The sequence below is a fragment of the Lithobates pipiens genome, unplaced genomic scaffold (genome assembly GCF_037356315.1).
Source record: "Lithobates pipiens isolate NorthernLeopardFrog02 unplaced genomic scaffold, aLitPip1_a1.2 Scaffold_28, whole genome shotgun sequence".
Taxonomy (NCBI): domain Eukaryota; kingdom Metazoa; phylum Chordata; class Amphibia; order Anura; family Ranidae; genus Lithobates; species Lithobates pipiens.
In genome coordinates this window covers 30566935-30591974 of record NW_027507789.1, presented here as the reverse complement: position 1 = coordinate 30591974, position 25040 = coordinate 30566935, and the positions used below count along the sequence as shown (strand labels likewise).

General features: G+C 44.0%; 1 protein-coding gene across 1 annotated transcript in view; it reads right to left on the bottom strand.

Moving 5' to 3' along the window:
* Positions 1–24795, bottom strand: part of LOC143935273 (fer-1-like protein 4) — a 195606-nt gene extending 170811 nt beyond the window's left edge. Inside the window, exon 1 of the mRNA XM_077459016.1 lies at positions 24539–24795. Within this exon, the coding sequence (XP_077315142.1) occupies positions 24539–24617 (79 nt within the window). The 5' untranslated portion in view covers positions 24618–24795. The remainder of the gene's footprint in view (positions 1–24538) is intronic.
* Positions 24796–25040: the final 245 nt, after the last annotated feature.

Sequence of the window (25040 nt, the reverse complement as noted above, 5' to 3'; positions counted from 1 at the left end):
TGTACATTGTGATGAAATACAAACATTTCAGGAAACCGCACTGATCTGTATCAGAGCTGCAAAGCCGCCTTGCTGTGCACATACACATGTGTAATCTCTAGCACTCACGCAGGCCTGTAATTCCATAATTATGCTGCCCTGTGGATAGAACTGTATGCATAGGTTTCATGCAAGTACACATAGGGTTGTTTACTGCACAGTAAGGACTTACAGGTGTATTGTCATGATTTAACAAAAATAGCATTGTACAATACAATGACAACACATTGATGCTCCCATGACTCCAGTATACCCTACAGCGGGGGTCAGCAGCCAGTAGATCATGGACAGGTGACTGGTAGATCGCGGTGTGGGCTTGCTGACCCACCATTTCAGAGCATCACAGTGCAATGAGGAGGGGAGGTTTGCAAAGTTGGAGCTGTAGTAGGGAGAAAGAGCTGATGCCACCTTTGTAGTGCTGGCTCCTGTCCCATGAGGAGTGATGCCAACAGAGGCGTAGCTTGAAATTTGTGGGCCCCGATGCAAAAGTTGTCCTGGGGCCCCTCACTACCTGCCCCCACACCAAGATACTCGAATTCTGTGCCAAGATACGCCAAGTGGCTAAAGAGTTATTTCAGAGATTTATGTACATATTGAGAGGGTAATTCTAAATATTTTGTAGAAACCATCCTAGAAATCACATGACCTTGCCCCATTTCCCCCATCCTAGTAATGACATGACCTCGCCCCTCTTCCACCATCCTAGTAATGACATAACCTCGCCCCCCATTTCCAGTAATGACATGACCTCGCCCCCAATCCTAGTAATGACAAGACATAGTTATATAGTTAGTCAGGTTGAAAAAGACACAAGTCCATCCAGTTCAACGACAAAAAAAAAAAAAAAATTATATATTATTATCATACAATCCCATATACCCAATTCTATACCCACAGTTGATCCAGAGGAAGGCAAAAAAAAAAAAAAAAAAACAGCAGAGCGTGATCCAATTTGCTAAAGCAGGGGAAAAAATTCCTTCCTGATCCCCCGAGAGGCAATCGGATTTTCCCCGGATCAACTTTACCTATAAATGTTAGTACCCAGTTATATTATGTACACTTAGGAAATAATCCAGGCCTTTCTTAAAGCACCCCACTGAGCTGGCCAGAACCACCTCTGCAGAGAGTCTATTCCACATTTTCACAACTCTTACTGTGAAGAAACCTTTCCGTATTTGGAGATGAAATCTCTTCTCCTCTAGACGTAAAGAGTGCCCCCTTGTCCTCTTTGTTGACTGTAAAGTGAATAACTCGACACCAAGTTCACTATATGGACCCCTTATATATTTTTACATGTTGATCATATCCCCCCTTAATCTCCTCTTATCAAGAGTGAATAAATTCAGTTCCTCTAATCTTTCCTCATAGCTGAGCTCCTCCATGCCTCTTATCAGTTTGGTTGCCCTTCTCTGCACTTTCTCCAGTTCACCGATATCCTTTTTGAGAACTGGTGCCAAAAACTGAATTGCATATTCCAGATGAGGTCTTACTAATGATTTGAACAGGGGCAAAATGATATCTCTCTCTCTGGAGTACATACCTCTCTTAATACTGGAAAGGACTTTGCTCACTTTGGAAACCGCAGCTTGGCATTGCATGCTATTATTGAGCTTATGATCTACCAAAACCCCCAGATCCTTCTCCATTATGGATTCCCCCAGTTGTACTCCCCCTAGCATGTATGATGCGTGCATATTCTTAGCCCCCCAAGTGCATAACTTTACATTTCTCAACATTAAACCTCATCTGCCACATAGTCGCCCAATTAGACCTTGTCCCTTCCTCCCCCTCTATCCTATTAATGACATGACCTCACCTCCCTCCCCCATCCTAGTAATGGGATGGCCTTGTTCACACCCTCCATAATAGTAATGACATGACTCCAGCCAATGAGAGCAGAGGAAGGGTGTGGACTAGGGAGAAGGCAAACAACTGGAAGCTGATTACTGGATTATAGCACTTGGCTTGGGCCCTGAGGGACACAAGGTGGATCGAAACAGCTCTGGGATTTTGTGGAGGAAATCAAATGCAATATGACAGCAGGGAGCAGAGCTGTAGGCCCCCTGGAGCTAGGGGTGGGGTCACAATTGCAACCCCTGCAAACCCTGATGCTACGCCCCCATGGATACCAGCTACACTCCACCTCTTAACCCCACTAGTGGTCTCCAGAGTGGTGCCAGCAGCAGGAAATAAGATCTTCAGGTCAGTGTGAAGCAATACACTGGGTATAATAGTATAAGGCTGCTTTCACACTGTTCTGCTGCGGTTTACCTACACCGCAGGTGCCGTGCAGTGTACCTGCAGCTTTTCTGTGGGTTTGCTGCACTTAGCCAGAGACTTCGATTATATCCTGTGGGTTTGGTACACTTTCTGAATGCAAGAGTTTTGGTGTGCTTTCAGAAAGTGCACCACAGCTGTAGGATATAATAGAAGTCTGTGACAAAGCGCAGCTAACCCAGGAAAGCTGCAGATGCACTGCGCTTCACGGTGCAGGTTAACTGCAGCACACCAGTGTAAAAAGGAGCCTTATAGGGGGCTCAGAACAGTAAGGTTTCCTTTTCATTTGCAGTTTGTGGAATGGTAAAAATCCATGGGAGTAGTAAGACGTGTTTTTATCACCCCCGCCCCAGCCACACCTCCTTTAGCAGCAGTGGCCAGAGGTGTACACATGTCGCAGCCGCAGCAGTAGATATATGCCCGGTCATGGTTGGTGGGTGTAGGAGCATCTGCCAAGCATGACACATTCAAGTGAATGAAGCCACTCTGCTCCCCTGAAAAGCAATCCAAGTTTGTTTGACAGATGGTGAGGAGGCAATATGTTGTCTCCTCACCACCTAATTTAAACTCATGATTGCCATGCAACGCACGCAATTTTGACACGGTAGTATGGCAGTGAGAACTTTAAATCAGGTGTGAGGGGGCAACACTGTACCTGGTGATCTTTGACTTCTCCCATGTTGTTCAGGCAGATCTCCACTTCTTTAAGATTGCCTACTCCTGCCCTAGAGCCATTGCTATCTTCAGTATTCTACACTTTCAAGTCGGTCCAATGCCTGTGTCTTCCCGCTGCCCATTGTGGCTTTCCTGGTCACTGGCCAAATTTAATGCCGAAGTAGAAGTATTCAGAAAGAGTGCCCTTTGATGTTTGGCGGGATTTGGCAGATAGATAGACATTATTGGATTGATGTCTATCAAATGATATATAACATTTTGGGAAAAAAACATCTAAAAGGATCCATGGGAGGCTCTAATAAACCTAAAACCAGTGGAATGTCCTATCTCTTAATTCAAACTTGTAATTTTTGTCTTTGCGGCTGCTAAGAAAACCATAGCAAAAGCATGGAAATCGGCTACTCCAACAAGTGAAGCGAAAGATTTCTTGGTATGCAAAAAGCCTATAGTTAACAAATTTGCACCACCTACCTCCCTATTTACCCCTTCCCATTCTTTCCATCTCTTCTCATTTACTCAACTCTTACTTTTCTGCACACTTCTGTATTCTGATTTATTTCTATTCTGTCTACATTGGCATTTGTGTTTTTCTTCATTAGACCAACAAGTCCATAAACACACAGGTTAATTAAACCTGGCACACAGGCATTTACCAACCTTGGGTGTGTATGATATTTCTGCATGTGATATGCACTCTATATATGTTTCTGTTAAAGTCTGATTTGCTCATTTTGGAAGGAAATGTAAACTATGTATTGAATTACCTTATTCAATTTTATAAAACTCAGAAAAAAAAAAAAAGTAAGAAAGTATTCAGAAAGGACCCTATGCCTTCTGTCATAGCTTAGGAAATAGACCATCAAAAATGGCCAAATTGGGGTACAGTTATCTTTTGGCTATAATTCAAGAAGCACTTGTAAGGGGTGACTGCTGTGAGAGTTTTCTTAGAATAAATGCTTGCATGAATAAGAATAATTGTTTCCACTGAATACAAAATTATTTTTATTTTTTTACAACAAACACCAATTTTTTCCACTGGGGACAAAATAATACTGTGCCCCGCTAGAACATTGACATTGATTAAACGTAAAATTTTCCTTCTGTTGCAAGTCCCATTGACTGCGCCGCCTACTAACTGCTGCATGTTCATTTGTATATAAATATTCTGGACCATCCATTCAGGGAATGTCTACAGAAGTTGCAGTGTGTCCATATACTACGGTTGTTTCCTGCTTCAGCTATTATTGTCTGCAATGGGTGTCAATCAACTTGTGAGTATAGGTAATTTAAGGATTAGGGAATCCTTTCTCTGCCTTTTTACTCCAGAAGAACCTTTGAATTAATTCTCAGGGAACACTTGGTAAGATTAGTCTATCGAGGGTCATTGGGAAAATGCCCCCTTTACATTGGTGATGGTCGGTGTGAAGAATGCCCCTCTTAGATTGGTGGCCAGAATGACATCCTTGCAGTCATGTTGCTAGCTATGCCAAGTGACGTTGGACCTGGAGCTTTGTAGATACCATCGGATAGGAAGTCAGTCAGCTTAAGAAACCCCTAGCTATCCCTGGAGCAACCCCAGGATTCCACTGAGCCCTGGTTGAAAATGACTGGATGTCAGGGCTGGACTCAGCCCTTCCTCCTCTGAGCTGGCCGCTCAGCTGTTGGCTTTATTGCCAGCTCCTATCTCTCCCCAGTTTCTCAGCTGTTGATGATATCCTGCTCGTCAGTCCTGCCTACTTAAGCCATCCAGTCCAGAGGATCTCTGCCTTCGCCTTGGTCAACATCACAAAGCCTATCTCCTGCATTCTTGTTTAAAGACTTGCTTCCCTTCTGGCTCCAGATTCTGCTTGCTGTTCCACTACATTGATCCCTGACTTCTGGCTTGGCTGAATATCCATTCCCGTTACTGAACTTTGGCTATGTTTTGACTATGTTTGTTCTTTTTACTTTTATTATTAAACAAGTGTGATTTAACTGTACTTCTGTCTCGGTCTGATTTCATGTTTTTTGACACTGGATTCAAGTACAACTGAAGGCAAAACTTTGTTGGTTTTAGCAATTGTGAAGAGCAATTAGAACACCTGTCAGATTTTATTGCCCTTGGTACCCAATTCACCCACTCTCTTTATCCTGAGGACCATTAGAGTGAAATAAAAAAAAAAAAAAAAATCACAAATGTTAAGTGGTCATCAGAGCAGCAATAAAAGGTAAATCTTCCAAAGGGGATACTAGTTCTGGTGACACTGGTGACTACCAGGTATTTCCCTCACTTTGGAGGGATATCCTTTCACTTTCTGTTGTAGCTTTGGGACAGAAAGTCAAGGGAAATCTCTCAAATGGGATGGCTATAGAAATCTGACATGGGATAACATTAATTTACTCTATAGAAAATGAAAAACATTTGCCTTCAGTTCTACTTTAACCCTTGTTCAACATCACTAAGCAAACTCCCTAATGCCACCACCTCCCGGCCCTTTAAGAGGTCTCTGATACCAGGAGGCAGGGCTTCTGATCATGTGACCACCGTGATAGGCTGTCACAGTGGTCACATAATTGGAAAGCTCCCGATCGCAAGTACAGCTTTGCTTACATTTTGGTACGTATATATGCTGCTTGGCGTTAAGGCCCACCCGCCGAGAGGCTGCATATGTGTGTACTGCTGTCGTGAAGAGGTTAATGAGCAAATATGACTGCCTCATGTACATATATAATCAATGAATTACTTGCCAAGAGTAGTCATCTTGGTTGATTGATAGAGATCTATTGATTTCTCCTTAAGTTTGGCCTTGTTGCACTTTTCTCTTCTACCACTAGGTGGCCGTGAACTTGGTAGTACTAGATATGAGGAGGGCAACCCAAGGTCAGGTTATGGGTATATGGGGTATCTCAGCTAATGGGCAGGGGTTTTCTTGAATCCTTTGGCCTGCTGGGAGAACTTACATATTCGGGAGAGGACAGGTAATCTGTGTGTTCTGTGCCACCCAGATGGCAGTCTGTCGTTTTTCCCTGGGCTGCTAGGCCAGAGATTAGGCCTAGCCCAGGGGAGTCTGGCTGCCAGGCTGTGTGAGGGCCTATCCAGAGTAAGAGGGCAGCGTAGAGTTGGCTCAGGCAGTGATCAAGTCAGGGACCCAACCAGAGGAGGTGATGCTTGCAGAGCAGCCTTGTGTGCAAAGCCAGGGACCGAGTCGGTCAGCAGGGGTGCAGCTTGAAGGTATCCAAAGTGCCATGATAGGGACCCAGCAGGGAAGTGTGGGTAAAGCTTGAGGGAGATACCATGGCAAAAGCCTTGAGGAGCTCACGTGATTCAGGGTTAGTGAATCAGAGAGTCCAGTGAGAGACCAGGAGCTCAAGGAGCTGAAGAAATACAAGTAGAAGTTGTAGTAAAGCTGAGAAAACTATTACATTTGAATTAGGAACTGTTATGTACTGTATCCATAGGGGGCAGCAAACCAGCATGTACAGAAGTGGCACCCTGCTGGGGCCTTTCCTTGTACGGCTGTCCTCCTATTAAAGCCTCAGACTCCTATTGAAGTTGAAACTGCTTAAGGCTGTCCGGGCCCCAACCCTCTTTCTCTTGCAAAATATAAAAGGACTGTTAAAAGCAGTGGTGGCTGGTGCTCAAACAAACTGAAAAATTATTTAAAAAAACAAAAACAAAAATCAATTCAGCCACTTTGCCCATCAAATGTAGCCACTGTGCCATAAATTGCAGCCTCTGTTCCATCAAATTCAGCCACTGTGCCCATCAAATACAGCCACTGTGCCCATCAAATACAGCCACTGTGCCCATCAAATACAGCCACTGTGCCCATCAAATACAGCCACTGTGCCCATCAAATACAGCCACTGTGCCCATCAAATACAGCCACTGTGCCTATCATGTGCAGCCATTGTGCCCACCAAATACAGCCACTGTGCCCATCATATGCAGCCACGGTGCCCACCAAATACTGCCATTGTGCCCACCATATGCAGCCACTGGGCCCACCATATGCAGCCACTGGGCCCGTCAAATGCAGCCACTTGTGCCCGTCAAATGCAGCCACTTGTGCCCGTCAAATGCAGCCACTTGTGCCCGTCAAATGCAGCCACTTGTGCCCGTCAAATGCAGCCACTTGTGCCCGTCAAATGCAGCCACTTGTGCCCGTCAAATGCAGCCAATTGTGCCCACCGATCCCCCCACTCTCAGGGCTCATGGCTCTGGCAGCACCCCCAACCCCCCCACGTACACAGCTCTGACAGACCCAGCACTTAAAGCCAGGCAGCAGCTCCTCTTCAAGACAGTGCATCAGAGTGGCGGTGACCTCCGCTCCAGTGTGCGTCTCCTCCGCTCCTCTTCCTAAGCGCCAGCCATCCAGTAGGGTGGCCTGGCGCTTTGGCCAATCAGCAAACAGGTCTGACGCCCTGCCTCCTGATTGGCAGGAGGCAGGTTAGTGTGAAAATAGCAAAAATGTATTTGCTATCCTCACACAATTGAGATCAGGGCGCACCCTCTTCGCCCTGAGCCCACCCTATTTTGAAGCCTATTAGAGCCTCTGGCTCTAATCAGGTGCTTCAAAATGTACCACCCCCTCCCCATCCATGCGCCCGGCCCCTTTCAGGACACCAGACACAAGGATTCCTATGGGGAGGGGGCGGCGCCTGTGCACCCACAATGCACAAGCCGCCACTGGTTAAAAGAAATAAAAACCTCTTTTGCATCCAAGAAGTGTCTGGTGCACAATGACTTTTACGACCTTTGCACCCACTATGCCTCATAACCCACTACATATTGAAGCATGTCAGTGATCTGTGGCCTCAAATGTTCTCATTAGACTGGAAGAGGTTAGAGATTCTGCTACACAGATAAGGCACCAAGTGAGTTATTACCACCTTAATCATCCACAGAACCTTTCTATTTTATTTGTTGATTTTTTTTTAGGGGCGAGTTGGAAACCGTAGGGCCTAGGCAATATAGGTCTCAGGCTTCAATGCTTTCTCTTCCACAAATGCAGAACAAGAATGCAGACAGTGAAGTCAGACAGAAATGCCTGGCCTGCATTATTCTCCCTGATCACTGCCTGGGAAATTATTGAAGCTACCGGACCAGCATGACAGCATTTCCAAAGAGCTCAGCCTCTATATAGGTCCATATATATTTGGACACAGGCTTTTTATTTTTTTTTTTTAGGTATTTACCAAAACATATTCAAGCTATAGTTATAATGCATATGGGCTGAACGTGCACACTCTCAGGTTTAATTTGGAGGGTATGTACATCCAAATCCGAGGAAGGGTTTAGGAATTACAGCTCTTAAGATTAGCCTTCCCCCTTTTTCAAGGGGCCAAAAGTAATTGGACAATTGAATCAAAAGCTGTTTCATGGCCAGGTATGGGCTTCTCGTTTGTCATTTCTTTGTCAATTAAGCAGGTAAAAGGTCTGGGAGCGAATCTAAGTGTGGTATTTACATTTGGAATCTATTGCTGTGAACCTACATCATACGTTCAAAGAAGCTGCCCATCCAAATGAAACAGGCCATTGTAAGGCTTCAAAAATGAAACAAATCCATCAGAGAGATAGCAGCAACATTAGGAGTGGCCAAATCAAATGTTTGGTACATTCTGAGGAAAGAAGAACGCACTGGTGAGCTCAACAACATAAAAAGGCCTGGACATCCATGAAAGACAACAGTGGTGAATGATCGCAGGATCCTCTCTATGGTAAAGAAAAACCCATTTACAACATCCAGACACTCTCCAGGAGATGGGCATATCATTGTCAAAGTCTAAAATCAGGAGAAGACTTCACGAGAGCAAATACAGAGGGTTCACCACAAGGTGCAAACCATTCAAAAGTCTGAAGAATAGAAAAGCCAGATTAGACTTTGCCAATAAATATCTAAAAAAGCCAGACCAGTTCTGGAAAAGCATTCTTTGGATGGATGAAACCCAAGATTAATCTGTATCAGAATGATGGAAAGAAAAAAAGTGTGTGGAGAAGGCTTGGAACAGCTCATGATCCAAAGCACACAATGTCATCTGGGGTCACATGGTGGAGGTAGTGTGATGGCATGGGCATGCATGGCTTCCAGTGGCACTGGATCATTGGCGTTTATTGATCATATGACAGAAGACAGAAGCAGCCGGATGAATTCTGCAGTGTTTAGAGATATACTGTCAGCCCAGATTCAGTCAAATGCAGCAAAGTTGATTGAACGGCGCTTCACAGGACAAATGGACAATGACCTAAAACGCACTGCAAACGCAACCTAGGAGCTTTTGAAGGAAAATAAGTGGAATGTTCTGCAATGGCTGAGTCAATCACCTGATCTCAACCCAATTGAGCATTCATTTCACTTGCTGAAGGCAAAACTAAAAGGCAGAAAGATGAATATTGCAGGAAAAGGAAAACAAAAACTCTGAAATCGTATTTGCTGTCAGTGATTTATTCTCTGAAAAAGGGATAAACGGAACCTTTTTTTGGATACGAAGGACAACAACGTATATGGGCCAGAGAGCTGGAACTGCATAAGGCTGATTTAAAGGCACAGTACCCCTGTAGGGGTGTATTCTTCTGGTGAGTGGGGAACCTTGTGGGGGAGCACGCAAGTCACTTGAAGGATGCATAGCAAGCACTAAAATCACCTTACGAATATTTACAGTTTTTGCTGGATTTGCACAATAGAGGATTTTTTCAACTGTAGAGCATTTTTTCAACTGTGGACATTGAAGATTTTTGTTTGTTTTTTCCTTTTTTTCGCCTTTTTTTCCTTTTTGCTTTTTTCTGTTTTATTTTTTGATGGTGGATTTGGCTGTATGTATATAATATATATTTTTTTATATATACTTTTTTTGATTTTTTTTGATTGGTTTGAGTTATTTTTTATTGTCATATAGACTTTTTATATAGACTCAAGTTCTGTGATATATACATATATCCTGTGATATACTTTCTCCTGTCTATGGTATCTAGTAATTTTGATATATATCCCACATACATATACCTATATAGGGTTGTTTTGCTTTTCTCTCCCCCTTTTTTTGGTGTTTTTGCACTATTATGTCATTTGGAGTATATGTTTACAGATATTTGCACTTTATAACTTGATCTACTTCACTTTATAATGCACTTTATGCACTTGCACTTTATAATCTGATGAGTGTAACGTATGGGGTTTATTAGTTGTTGGGTAATTCAACACGTAATAGTACCTATGCGACTTCAAGCTTCGCATAGAGTATTACACTATCAATTTGCACAGAGATTTTGCACTAAGCACTTTTTGGAAATATTTGAACTCTGTTTCTTTTTGAATCTTCACAGTGTAGAGATAAGGCATCTTAAATAGTTATATTTGGCAAAGAAAGGTCATATCTATGAAATTGATGCGACACTAGGATTGTTGGTGATACAAGGGTTTACCACATCCCCTTTTTTATTATTATTTTTTAAATTTCCAATATTAGGTAGCGCCAGATACCCCGTCCCTTTAGATCTTTAAAACTAAAGGCAGAAAGACCCACAAACAAAGAACAACTGAAGACAGATGTAGTTAGAGCCTGGCTAAGCATCAGAAAGGAGGAAACCCAGTCTTCGGTAATGTCCATGGGTTCCAGACTTCAGGCAGTCATTACCAGTAAAAGGAGTCTCAACAAAATATTAAAAATTTACATTTTATTTATGATTATATTTGTCCAATTACTTTTGAGCCTCTGAAAATGGGGGGACTGTGTATAAAAATGGTTGCAGTTCCTAAAATCTGTACGTGATATTTATGTTCAACCCCTCGAATTAAAGCTGAAAGTCTGCACTTCAAATTCATTTGGATTGTTTCGTTTTAAGTTTACTTTGGTGGCATACAGAGCCAAAAGTATGAAAATGGTGCCTGTGTCCAAATATATCTGGACCTAGATGTATCTCTCAGCACAGGTCTCCTTTAAAGATGTCCTTTCCCATTGCAGCAATGCTCCCAGTGTTTGCATGTAAACGATGCAGAACATCAAGGACAAAATTCTAATTAATTACCAGACTTTACAGACTTACTGAGAAATCCTTTGATCCTCAAATCAGAGCAATTTTCATTAAGCCCAATTCAAATCCTTCCTAATTGAGATGTAGCAGCAGTCCATTTATTAATCAACCATTAGCATCCGAGCAAAGGTTACACATTTAGAGGAAGCTTAATGAGTAGAAACCCTGCTCGTTAATGTCTAAACGATACACCATTCCCTAATAAATAGGGATTGTATATTAAAAATAAGAACATTGTTTTTGTAAATGGGATGCCTGTGATTTTTATTTTATAAGCAAGAAAACATTCTAAACAAACACTATCCTGTATACATTTTTTTTTTTTTTTCAAAGCGGAGCTACATGCATAACCTGTTTCCCCGAAAATAAGACCTAGCATGATTGTCGGTGATGGCTGCAATATAAGCCCTACCCCCCAAATAAGCCCTACCCTGCTTCCCCGAAAATAAGCCCTGCCCTGAAAATAATACCTACAAGGACTTTAACTAGGGCTTATTTGGGGGGTAGGGCTTATATTGCAGCCATCACTGACAATCACGCTAGGTCTTATTTTCGGGGGAAACAGGGTAGTTGTGGGGGTTGGGGGGGGGGGGGGGAAGTACCTTAACCCCTTCAGTTAAGTACAGTTTACCCCCCACCCCCTTCATGACCAGGCCATTTTTTGCGATACGGCACTGCATTACTTGAACTGCCAAAACCAGTGTTTTTGGGCATTGGTGCTCATTCAAAATGAATAGGCAAGAAAAAAAAATAGTAGTTGCTGTTTACGTTTTATTTCAACACAGTGTGACGCACAAGACACCATGCGTTGTGCTGCTCTGCAAATCCCCTAAGTAGGACTAGAATTAACAGTTGAGCGTTAAAGTCATTATATAAAGCTTCCTAACTGCCCCTTGTGTTTTTCACCTGCATAAGACATACCTCCCAACTTTTTGAGATAGGAATGAGGGACACCTATCAGCAAAAGTATGCGGGCATAGGACACACCCCTGGCCACGCCCCCTTAAAGGAGAATTGCTTTTTTTTTTACCACTACTAATCCTTTATTTTGGCTTCTGGAATTTACAAATGCAGAAATTTAGAAATCAGATAAAAGATTTAGTACTGAAAAAACACTTTCTGATAGATAAAAAGTGCATTTTATAATTTTATATACAACTGTATAGATCAGACCAAAATGAGGGACGAATGAGGGACAGAGGGACATTGCTCCAAATCAGGGACATTTGGGAGCTATGGCATAAGATGTGCATTGATCATGTCATTTCATGGTGTCTGTTGTTGCTCTGTATGCACACAGACTATAGCGGAGTAAATCTTCACATTCTAGTGTCAAAAGTTCTATTAACCACTTCAGCCCCGGAAGAATTGGCTGCTGAATGACCAGGCCATTTTTAGCGTCGCTTTAACTGACAATTGCGCGGTCGTGCGATGTTGCACCAAAACAAAATTGACGTCCTTTTTTCACACAAATAGAGCTTTCTTTTGGTGGTATTTGATCTCCTCTGCCGTTTTTTATTTTTTGCACTATAAACAAAAAAAAGAGCGACAGCTTTGAAATAAAACACACTATTTTGTACTTTTTGCTATAATAAATATCCCCATTTAAAAAAAAAATGTCCTCAGTTTAGGCCGATATGTATTCTTCTACATATTTTTGGTAAAACAAAATAGGGGATAGATTTATAGCATTTTTATTGTTATTTTTTTTACTAGTAATGGTGGCGATCTGCGAATTTTATCGGGACTGCGACATTATGGCGGACATATCGGACAATTTTTGACACATTTTTGGGACGGTTGTCATTTATACAGCGACCAGTGCTATAAAAATGCACTGATTATTGTATAAATGTCACTGGCAGTGAATGGGTTAACTGTGTTCCCTAGTGTGTGTTTCTAACTGAAGGGGGAGGGACTAACTACAGGAAGTGACAGATCGTGGTTCCTAGCTTATAGGAACACACGATCTGTCACTCCTCTCATAACAGAACAGGGAAGTGTGTGTTTACACACATTCGTCCCCTGTTCTGTCTCTCCTGCTCGAGATCGCTCGTGGCCGGCGGTCATCGCGACCGTCAGCCACATGCATCGGCACCCCCACTGTGCTATCCTGATCCCATGAGCTGACTTATAGCTACAGTAAAATGATGGCGGCTGGTCTGCAAGCGGTTAATGTTCAAACACGTAGCATGCGGCATGGCACTCCACAGGTTAATGCATGATCTCTGTCTGTAGTCTAAGAACTGACACTTTCTGTGAAGAAACTACATATCCCACAATCCCTGGGTCTCTCTAGTGCTGGTGCAAGTGAGAGCTAAATAATAATTAGATCTGACACAGGCCAAGCAGTCAGAGCTGTAACACAGAGGTTCTTTTATCACATTGGCACTCCCACATTTGAGATGGAACAGAGGAAATGGCGATGCATGGATGTGACCCAAAACAAGAAGTTGCCTGTCCCTTGAGCGATTAGGGACAAGCTAGATGGATGAATAAATGGACAAAGGGGAATCAATCAGCCATGACACTACAAACTGCAGTCACAACATGTGAGCCCATCCTTACAAGGTGAGGCAAACAAACAACACAGGCAATAGAACTACACAAATACCTACAACAAAAACTTTTGAAAGTTTACAATGTCTTTACAACTCACAATCCCAGTTAATGAGAGTTCCCCTATAAGTGGAAACATTACTAAGCCCTAATTAAAGCATTTGTCAGGCAAAAAAAAAAAATTCTAGTTTTATATAAAGTAAGGGTTAGAACCCCTGTGGGGTTTTAACATGAAAATTCATTCTTCCAATCAACATTGATTTTTAATCCACATGCTGCTAGTTTAAGTACATAGATTAGAAAGTACACTATTACCAAAAGTATTGAGACACCTGGCTTTACACGCACATGAACTTTAATGGCATCCCAATCTTAGTCCGTAAGGTTCATTACTGCGTTGGCCCACCCTTTGCAGCTATAACAGCTTCAACTCTTCTGGGAAGGCTATTCACAAGGTTTAGGAGTGTGTCTATGGGAATGTTTGACCATTCTTCCAGAAGTGCATTTGTGAGGCACTGGTGTTGGATGAGAAGTTCTGGCTCCCAGTCTCCGCTTTAATTCATCCTAAAGATGTTCTGTCGGGTTGAGGTCAGGACTCTGTGCAGGCAGTCAAGTTCCTCCACCCCAAACTCGCTCATTCATGTCTTTATGGACCTTGTTTTTTGCACTGGTCCAAATCATTTGGTGGTGGAGGAGGGATTATGGTGTGGGGTTGTTTTTCAGGGGTTGGGCTTGGCTTCTTAGTTCCAGTGAAGGGAACTCTTAAGGCGTCAGCATACCAAGACATTTTGGACAATTTCATGCTCCGAACTTTGTGGGAACAGTTTGGGGAAGGCCCCTTCCTGTTCCAACATGACTGCACACCAGTGCACAAAGCAAGGTCCATAAAGACATGGACGAGCGAGTTTGGGGTGGAGGAACTTGACTGGCTGGCATAGAGTCCTGACCTCAACCCGATAGAACACCTTTGGCATAAATTAGAGTGGAGACTGAGAGCCATTCCTTCTCCTCCACATTAGTGCCTGACCTTACAAATATGCTTCTGGAAGAATGGTCAGACATTCCCATAGACACACTCCTAAACCTTGTGGACGGCCTTCCTAGAACAGATGACGCTGTTATAGCTGCAAAGAGTGGGCCAACTCAATATTGAATCCTACGGACTAAGACTGGGGTGCCATTAAAGTTCATGTGTATATAAAGGCAGGTGTCACAATAGTTTTGACAATATATGTCTCACAAACTTCCCCCTCCCAGCCACTGCAGCTTCCTCCCCTCTCTCTTTCTCTCTCTCTCTCTTATCCCTATCTCTCCCCCCTCTCAATCTCCTCCCCACTCCGTCAACCACCCTCTCTCTTTCTCCTACCCCCTCTCCATCTCTCTCCCCCTTCTCTCCATCTCTCTCCCCCTTCTCTATATCCCACTCTCTCCCCCTCTCTCTCTTCCCCCCTCTCCCCTTCTCTCTCTCTCTCCTCCCCATCTCCCCCCTCTCTCTCTCTCTACTCCCTCTCTCCTCCCTCTCTCTCCCCCCACTGTCAATCTCTCTTCCCCCCCTCTCTCTCTCTCTCTCTCCTGCCCCTCTCTCTCTCATCCCCCCCCTCTCTCTCTCTCACCCCCCCCCCCCTCTCTCTCTCTCTCACCCCCCCTCTCTCTCACCCCCCCCCTCTCTCTCACCCCCCCCCTCTCTCTCTCACCCCCCCCCTCTCTCTCTCACCCCCCCCTCTCTCTCACCCCCTCTCTCTCTCTCTCACCCCCTCTCTCTCTCTCTCTCTCTCTCTCTCTCGCCCCCTCTCTCTCTCTCTCACCCCCTCTCTCTCTCTCTCTCTCTCTCTCGCCCCCTCTCTCTCTCTCTCTCGCTCTCGCTCTTACCCCCTCTCTCTCTCTCTCTCTCTCGCTCTTACCCCCCCCTCTCTCTCTCTCTCTCTCTCTCGCTCTTACCCCCCCTCTCTCGCTCTCTCGCTCTTACCCCCCCTCTCTCGCTCTCTCGCTCTTACCCCCTCTCTCTCGCTCTCTCGCTCTTACCCCCTCTCTCTCGCTCTCTCGCTCTTACCCCCTCTCTCTCGCTCTTACCCCCTCTCTCTCGCTCTCGCTCTTACCCCCTCTCTCTCGCTCTCGCTCTTACCCCCTCTCTCTCGCTCTTACCCCCTCTCTCTCGCTCTTACCCCATCTCTCTCGCTCTTACCCCATCTCTCTCGCTCTTACCCCATCTCTCTCTCTCTCTCTCACACCTCTCCCTCTCTCTCTCCAGAGACCCCAAATAGCCACCAGAGACCCCAAATAGCCACTTGAGAAGGAAGGGGTGGGACAATTTAGATGGCGGGACCCTCAAATTTAGTCTTGCCTAGGGCAGCACAACATCAAAATACACCACTGCTTTCAATCATGGAGGCTCAGAATCATATGGGGGCATTACCTAGGGTGGTCTGTTGTTTTTAAGAAGCCATGTACAGGCCCTCCCACCAGCCATGATCTGCCTGCATTGCATAGATAAGCACAGAGACCAAATTATGTCATTGCTTAAAATGTGTATGTAATGAAAATGGAAAAGATTTATAAAAAAAAAAAAAAAAAATGGCAATGCAAAAAAAAAAAAACATACATTCTCACCTCCATGCTACAGCTGTCCCATGCTGGGATCACATGATTGCTGATAGCTCAGTTCTCTGTATTCTGGAAACAAAGATGAGTGACTGCTCTGCCCCTCCAGCACTCACTAAAGCGCTGGGTGGGAGCAATGACTCTCAGCAGGGCACTGAGAGGTTGAGACAGCTGCCAATTGGGCATCTGGGTGGATTCCATTATTATTGTCGGGATCTTTCCAGAGCCTGGAAAGTCTCTAACGTCAGCTGACAGCAGACTTTAGCCAGCTGTCGATTGATTCAGGGTCTTAATGGAAGCACAAGTGCACTCCTGTGACCCACAAGAGAAGTATGGGCAAAAAAAAAAACTTTAACCTATTCCTTTGAAAAATAAAACATACAGTACAAACAAAAGGTGCATACAATGCAGTAGTCCCCATATATAATAGCTTTAAAGGCTGGGCTTGATACGATTATATTTGCATCAATATGCCCTATAATGCTGAACACATCGACCAGCTTATTATTTGAATAAAATGGCGGTGAACCACATTGGCCATTTGAGTATTTTATCGGAATATTGAAACGATCGCTTCATCAAACATTTGGATTGATTCACTTGTTTCAAAAACTCATTGTTGTTACGTGATAAAAAACAAATCCATCCAGCATATAACCCTTGGTGCCACAGATTGAAGTGTATGGATAGCAGTGATTCCGTATTTTAGCTCCAAACAAGAATAAGCCATTAAACTTTATAGGTTGGATGTCATTAAACCGTGACGTTTATTGGTGGAGCTCTGGATTTTTCTTGTTAATCGCTGCCTGTTCACCCACTTTCTGTACCAGTGACACCACAACAAGAAAATAAGATAACCGGTGTCACCAGGGTGGGAAAACAGACAGAATAAAACTAACTCGAGATTTGGACCCTTCCCCGCTGTTTCCTTAAAAAAAAAAAAAAAAAGGTTTTGGCTAAAGTTTTATTCCAAGTTTGCCCCGGCTATATTTGTGCAACATTTCCACAGTATATTTGAAAAGTAATGAAATATAAATACAGTAAAACCTTGGATTGCGAGGATAATTTGTTCCAGAAACATGCTTGTAATCCAAAGCACTTGTATATCAAAGCAAATTTCCCCATAAGAAATAATGGAAATTCAAATGATTCGTTCCACAACCATTTATTCATAGGTCCTTCAGTTTATAGTCCATGTAAAAAGATTATAGCAATGTGACCAGGTTGTGTAACCATAAAATGTCCATTTACAAATGGAAGCCTCCACAAGGGGATTAAAAAAAAAATAAAAAAATCTAGCAGGAGCTCCAGAGTATAAAAGAGAAGAGAGGCGCCTCTAAGTGTAGCAATATGGTTACATTTAATGAAGGTATAACATTTAGCAGCTCACATGGTTGATTATTAAAAGAGGTACATCTAAGTATGCAGGCATCCGGGGTAAAGCTGTCCACATAGACCATCCTCCACACCGCCGGCTCTCACCACTGTCAGTCTGCAATCGTGACCAGGAAGACTACCCTGCAGTAGAGCGATCTGAAAGTGAGGCTTGATCCATTCATGGAGCGCAGAGTGGAAGGGATGACGTTGATGGCAGTGCGGAGGACGGTCTATGTGGGCAATTTTACCCCGGATGCCTGCATACTGAGATGTGCCTGTTTTAATCAACCATGTGAGTTGCTAAATGTTGTACCTTCATTAAATGTAACCATATTGCTACACTTAGAGGCGCCTCTCTTCTCTTTTATACTCAGTTGTGACATGACACTACTTGTATATCAAGACATCGCTTGTGTATCAATTCACAATTTATTTAAAAATGTTGCCCGTCTTAAAAAACGCTCTCAAACCAAGGTTTTATTGTAGCTTGAAATAAATGAAGCGCTCACTCCTGAAAGGGCCCACTGAGTGGTCCCAAAGGTTCTTTCCCAAGCTAGTGTATCTGCAGCCAGTCTCTGGCTCAATAATTAGTCTAGGGCAGGGGTCTCCAAATCTTCTAAACAAAGGGCCAGTTTATTGTCCTTCAAATTTCAGTAAACTTCCTCTGCAGACATTTACCTATAGGTAAGCCTATACAGTAATAAAGCTTACCTATAGGGAGTGTAAATATCTCCTAACCCTGTACAGTTTAGGAGATACTTACATTGCATGTAGCCAGTGATATCACTGGCACATGTGCTCTGAAGGAACATCTATAGGTGCCGTTCCTTCCAAGCCCCGTGCCATGAACGGCGGCTCCTGCGTGCATGCGCAGGAGTGACATTATCGGCGCTCTGGCTGGTAACAGTGCTGGAGCCTGTGAACCTGGAAGAAACTCTGGGAAAGATGTCGGCCGTGTCAGTGGTGTGCGGGTGCCGCTGCAACAGCTTCATCCCAAGGTAAATATTTCATAATGCGCTAGTATGCTATGGGTACTAGCTCATTATGTCTTTGTCTTGCAGGATATATTTTTTTTAGATTTTTTTTTTCTGAGGTTTACAACCTCTTTAAGGGGGCCGCAGTGCGGCCAGCAGGAGTGTAAATTTTCTTAGCATCAGAGGGAGTAAACATAGCCACATTTGGTATTAGAGGGGATGAGAAGTGCCCTATTGTTGGTATCACTGAAAGGAATAGTGTCCCATTGTTGGTGTCAGTGGGAGAAATGGTGCCCCATTGTTGGTATCATTGGAAGGAATGGTGCCCCATTGTTGGTATCACTGGAAGGAATGGTGTCCCATTGTTGGTATCACTGGAAGGAATGGTGTCCCATTGTTGGTGTCAGTGGGAGAAATAGTGCCCTATTGTTGGTATCACTGGAATCACGCAGTGCGGCCAGCAGGAGTGTAAATTTTCTTAGCATCAGAGGGAGTAAACATAGCCACATTTGGTATTAGAGGGGATGAGAAGTGCCCTATTGTTGGTATCACTGGAAGGAATAGTGTCCCATCATTGGTATCACTGGAAAGAATAGTGCCCCATCATTGGTATCACTGGAAGGAATAGTGCCCCATCGTTGGTATCACTGGAAGGAATAGTGCCCCATCGTTGGTATCACTGGAAGGAATAGTGCCCCATCGTTGGTATCACTGGAAGGAATGGTGTCCCATTTTTGGTGTCAATGGGAGAAATGGTGCCCTATTGTTGGTGTTAGCTGGTAGAATAGTGTCTCATATCAGTGGGTGGAATAATGCCCCAAGGGTCGGATAAAGGCAAGCAAAGAGCCACATCCAGCCCCCGGGCCACAGTTTGGAGACCACTGGTCAAAGGGTATCCATTTTCTGATGCTCTTTTAAACTTGAACTTGGATGGGTGCAGGGTAACTGTGGGATACTCTAGCAACATTAAGTAGCAACTTAAAGAGGGATTCCACCTAAAAAAAAAAAATATTAAAAACAAGCAGGTATAAATACTACAGCTGCTGACTTTTAATAAATGGACACTCACCTGTCCTGGGGTCCAGCGATGTTGGCAGCCGAGACCGATCGATCGATTGGCTCTCGGCTGATGCCGCCACCATTCTAGGTGAGGGAATCAGGAAGTGAAGCATTGCAGCTTTACTACCCGGTTCCCTACTGCGCATGCGCGAGTTGCGCAGCGCACTAGGAATAGTCTGCGCTGTCTCTGGGACCCGTGTGTGTCCCAGCAGACAGCGCGGCGGGACAGGAAACAGCATAGACTCCCGTGGGAGTCTATGCCCGGAAGTGGGTGCAAATACCTGTCTTAGACAGGTATCTGCACCGCCCCTCCCCCTGAAAGGTGCCAACTGTGACACCGGAGGGGGGGGGGAGGGTTCCGATGAGCGGAAGTTCTTTATCTTTATGGTGGAACCCCGCTTTAAGGACACTTGTCTCCTTCTCAAAGCTTCCTAGCTTAGTCCTCACAGCAGCGAATAATAGAATGAGCCTCTCAGGGACACCATAAGGAATGTTCACCTTTTAGCACAGGCTGACACTGATGCCAGAGGGATACTAGCAGCACAGAGTCATTGAGGTCTCACACATCAGTCTGTACTCACAAATATCCTTATATTTGTATATTTGGATGCCCCCCTCCAATATCAGCCAGACACGTCTCCTGTGGGCTCTTCAGACCAGATCCCCAGACAAAACCCTCAATCAGGTCCAGCAAAATTCAGTAGAATAGGCCCCCCAGCTGCTGAAGCTGGAGCCTCGAACAAGTGCGCAACTGGACTGCCCAGAAGGGCAGCCCTTTAGACCGGGATCTTCTCCTCTTGGACAATAGCCCCTCTGCTCCAGGCCTCAAACTATTTATGCTCCCTCCCAGTCACCTACTGGGCACCCTCCCACAGGGATTGGCTGGGACCACATAAATATTCAAACTGTAGATTTGTCCCAGCCCACTACTTTCTAGAACCATGCAGAAGGCAGGGGAAAGCAGTCAAACCCACAGCCTGGGAATCTCAGAACAGGCCAGAGCAATCATAAGCACTGATTCTCCACTGATTAAAGGATAACATAATAATAATAATAATAATTTAGTAAAGCCCAATATATCAGTAGAAAAAAAAAAAAATCATGGAAAAAACAGGAGTGCATTACCCACTGCAAATCCTCATTACAGAAACAAAGATGATACATATTATTTAACCTGTCTTGCACTAGGATAAACACACTTGCTGCTAATATCACTTAAAAATAAATCTAAAGACAAAAGTTTTCTTTCATGCTGGACAAATAGGTATGGATCAAAACCCCCGTAAGGCTTCTTTTTTGTCATCTATGTCACATTACAGAGATTTCCCTTCACTCTGACTTTCTGTAGACACAACAGGAAGTAAAGTAAAATCTCTTCAAAATTAGAGGAATTCCTTCTCAAACAGTTGTGATCAGAGCAAGTGTCCCCATTTTAAGATTTTCCCTAAGTTCCTGTGCTGGTGACAATTCAGAAATTTAGCAAATTACTTCATTTTCACTCTTGTGACACCTGTGGCCACCAGTACAAATAGTGGGGATAAAAACAAAACAGGAATGTTACCCTTCATCACTTTATCCAAATGGAAAAATAATTTTGACCTTAAGATACACTTTAAAAGCCTCTCTTTTGTGCATTTAAGTGCGTTTTTTTCATGCAGTGTCGCACATTTCATTAAAACAGCCCATTTACTTCATTGCAATAAAAAACAGACCCGCACATCTTTTTGGCAATGCAGTGCACCACAAGGCATGTACATTCACATATCAGTTTTGTTGTCCACTAAAGGGCAGCTGCATTGGATAATACCGTGCAAGTGCACTGGAGGACCAATCAGAATAAATTACAATGCACCGCAATGTACATATACTGTACACTATATTGTAGTCAGGGCCGTTTTTAAGGCAGGGCAAATGGGGCAGCTGCCCTGGGCCCTGTCATTGTTGTGGGGCCCAAAGCAGCTACCTCATACTTGCCAACTATCCTGGTTTAAATTTCCTCATCCCTTGAGGGTTTGGTCCTGTGCTGTGTCCCAATATCTCAGTGTGAAATGCTGCTACTAATGCTGCCCAGCTCTGCCCTATTGTTGTGTACAGATGACTCACCTGCAGACCCTGTGTTTACATGTAAATTACCGGCATTCGTATTTAAATAGCGTCTGCATTCATATGTAAATATCAGCAGCTGGCAGCATTGATATGTATATCATGCCCCCCTGAGGTCATATTCACAGTAATCTCTAGCAACCAATCAACAAGCAGAAATCATGTGCTGTAACCTCTAGCAACTAATTAGTGAGTGCTGTAACCTATAGCAACCAGTCAGTGAGCGGTAATGATACACTAACCTCTGGTAGCCAATCACAATAGCTGCCTGATCTGATTCAGTAAAATTTTGAGTCTAACTGCTAATTAATTGTATATCTTAAAGAAGGTGGAGAGCGAAACTGCATGGGGCCCCCCCCCCCCAAGAAAAGATTTGCCCAGGGTCCAATCAATAGTAAAGATGGCCCTGATTGTAGTGTGTTGCCACAACACATGTATGAAGGTATATTACAGCACACGCAAAGATATGAATCTAGCCAAAAGATTCAGACGGTTTAAAGAAGAACTTCTTCCCACCCCGTGTTTATTTTTTTAATCCCCTCTTACCTTTTAAGCTGGGTTATCCTCGGAAATTTACTCACACACCCGGCAAATCCAGCGTTGGCCGGCTGTGAGCCATGGCTTTGTGCCGCACACCAGGTCCCATGACGTCATTCTTCCTTTCTGACCTCATCAGGAGCCGGCTATCTTATCCTGCTCTGGCAGCTGGCCCTCTGATGGTGCTCCACCAGTTCTGCCCTCCTCTGGATAAATGAAGTTTATATGCCAGGAGGTTTTGGGAGTGGAGGAGATGCCATACTTACCTACACGATATGGCTATAGATATTTTTTTTTGGTGGGGGGGTTGGGGGTTCAGCTCTCTTAAATTCTAAGGATGGTTGTAGATGGTTATTTGAACCCTGTAGGCCCCTTTCACACTGATGTGATAAGGTTTGTCCGCACTGCAGGTGCAGCGCAATGTACCCGCTGGTTTGGTGTGGATTAGACGCACTTTCCCATAGAGCTCTTTTTTGTCCCATCGTTTTGGTGCACTTTCTGAAAGCGCACCAAAACCACGGGACATAAATGTAAGTCAATGGGAGAGAGCGCAGATAGCCTGGCACCAAACCCACGGGTACACTGAGTTATAACAGCGGTGTGGCCAAACCACGCAAGTGTAAATGGGCCATGTTCTGACAGCGGGAGCCTATTAGCTGCAGCTGCTGATCAAAAAAAAATGACCAACATTCTCTTTAGACAAATTATATTCAAACGACTGATTGGTTGCTGTTCGGACCCCCCTATCCCCACTCCCCCCCCCCTTATCTACCGTCCTGCAAGACAACAATAGAGGCAAGGGGCACTCTGGAACATAACAAAATTTGCTGATCAAAAAAAGTTTCCAACATTTCCTTTAGACAAATGATATTAAAAAGACTGCTCGGTTGCTGTTCGGACCCCCATACCCCCCCCCCTCCCCTTATCTACCATCCTGCAAGACCACAATAGAGGCAAGGGGCACCCTGGAACATAAAAAAAAATTGCTGATCAAAAAAAAGTTTCCAACATTCCCTTTAGACAAAAGATATTCAAACGACTGTATGGTTGCTGTTTGGACCCCCCTATCTCCCCCCCCCCCCCCTTATCTGCCCTCCTGCAATGACAATAGAGACAAGGGGCACTCTGGAACCCAAAAAAATCCGCTGATCAAGAACATTTTCCAACATTCCCTTTAGACAAAATGATAATCAAACGACTGCGCAGACGCTGAGCAATGGCACTGGGCAAGATGTTCTAGTTGGGTGGGTTCGGACCCCCCTATCTCTCCTCTCCTTTATCTACCCCCCTGCAAGACAACAATAGAGGCAAGGGGCACTCTGGAACATAAAAAAAATCTGTGTTTCAGATTGCAGAGGGGGTAGATAACTCTAGAGTAAAGCGTATGATTAGCGAAAAAAGATTGATGTTTGAAGATTAATAAACTATAGATTCAGCGACCAACTGTGCCCAGTTGATTTTTCATTTGTATAGGAAATTCATTAGTCGATACGTAGCTTGAAAGGGCAATTTCGATCAATGATCTGTTGATCTTAATGACCAAAAATAAACTTCTGATCACACATGCGATTCTTCCAGCGTATTTTAGGCTATCATTACCTAAACAAATTTGACTCTAAACTGGACAATAAAATTTGATGACATTAAAGCGTACATGAAATCCAATGGCAATAAAATTCGATGTTAAAGCCGACATTAGAATTCACTGTTATGCCGCGTACACACGATCGGAATTCTTGTCGGAAAAAGCTCTGATGGTTTTCCCAATGGAATTCGGCTCAAGCTGTCTTGCCTACACACGGTCACATCAAATTCCGATCGTTTAGAACGCGGTGACGTACAACACGTACGACGGGACTAGAAAAAGGAAGTTCAATAGCCAGTAGCCAATAGCTTCTGTCTCGTAGTTGAATCTGAGCATGCGTTTGGCGTGTCGGAATTGCATACACACGATCGGAATTACCGATAGAAAGTTTTTCCGTTGGAAAAATTGAGAACATGCTATCAATTTTTGGCTGGTGGAAATTCGGACAGCTAAATTCTGATGGAGCATACTCACATTTTCCAATGAAAAGCTCTCATCTGTCTTTTTCTGGCCGGAATTCCGATCGTGTGTACGCGGCATTAAAGTTTATAATTGCTAGTTGACAGACAAACTTGGAACAGTCGATCTACGTAGACCGCCAACCCAATCTTTGATCGCATTGCTTGTACTGATTGCTATACAGAGAACTGGTAAGTCCCGAGGCCCTTCCTTGATCTCTGTTTTGCTCAACAGCAATAAAAAGTTGGTGTATGGACAAAGCATATACATAGAGTAAGTTCTTACCTCTAAAGGTCAGGGATACTTGTCGTTCATGCTTTCCTGGGAGATTGGTCACCCTCTTCAAAGTGATGCTAAGAGACATGGTGTCCCGGTTGATGTACGACTATACAGGGGTCCTCCTAGGTAGGTATCATTCCAGTGCAGAGGGTGTACATAGACTGACAGCTACGAGAGCGATCTCCCACCCCAGTGTGCTATGTCCTGGCCGCATACTAGCTCTACAGGTTCTTCATTACGCTGCATACTTGCTGAGCAGGTTCCACACACCTCAGTCCCAGGCCACCCGCCTCAAATTGTTTCCTTAAACACACAGGTGTATGAGGAACCTTATCACATCACTGAGGGCTACACAAGTCTGTGTGCAAGCTGCCATCTATGGCCTTTCCTGCCTTACTGAACTTCTAGAAAAATCCTCCATTACTTTTTTCATTGAGGAAACAAAATAACCAAGTAATTAGTCTTAAGTGAGGATTTAAAGTAGAAAAGTACAACCAATTATTTTGGA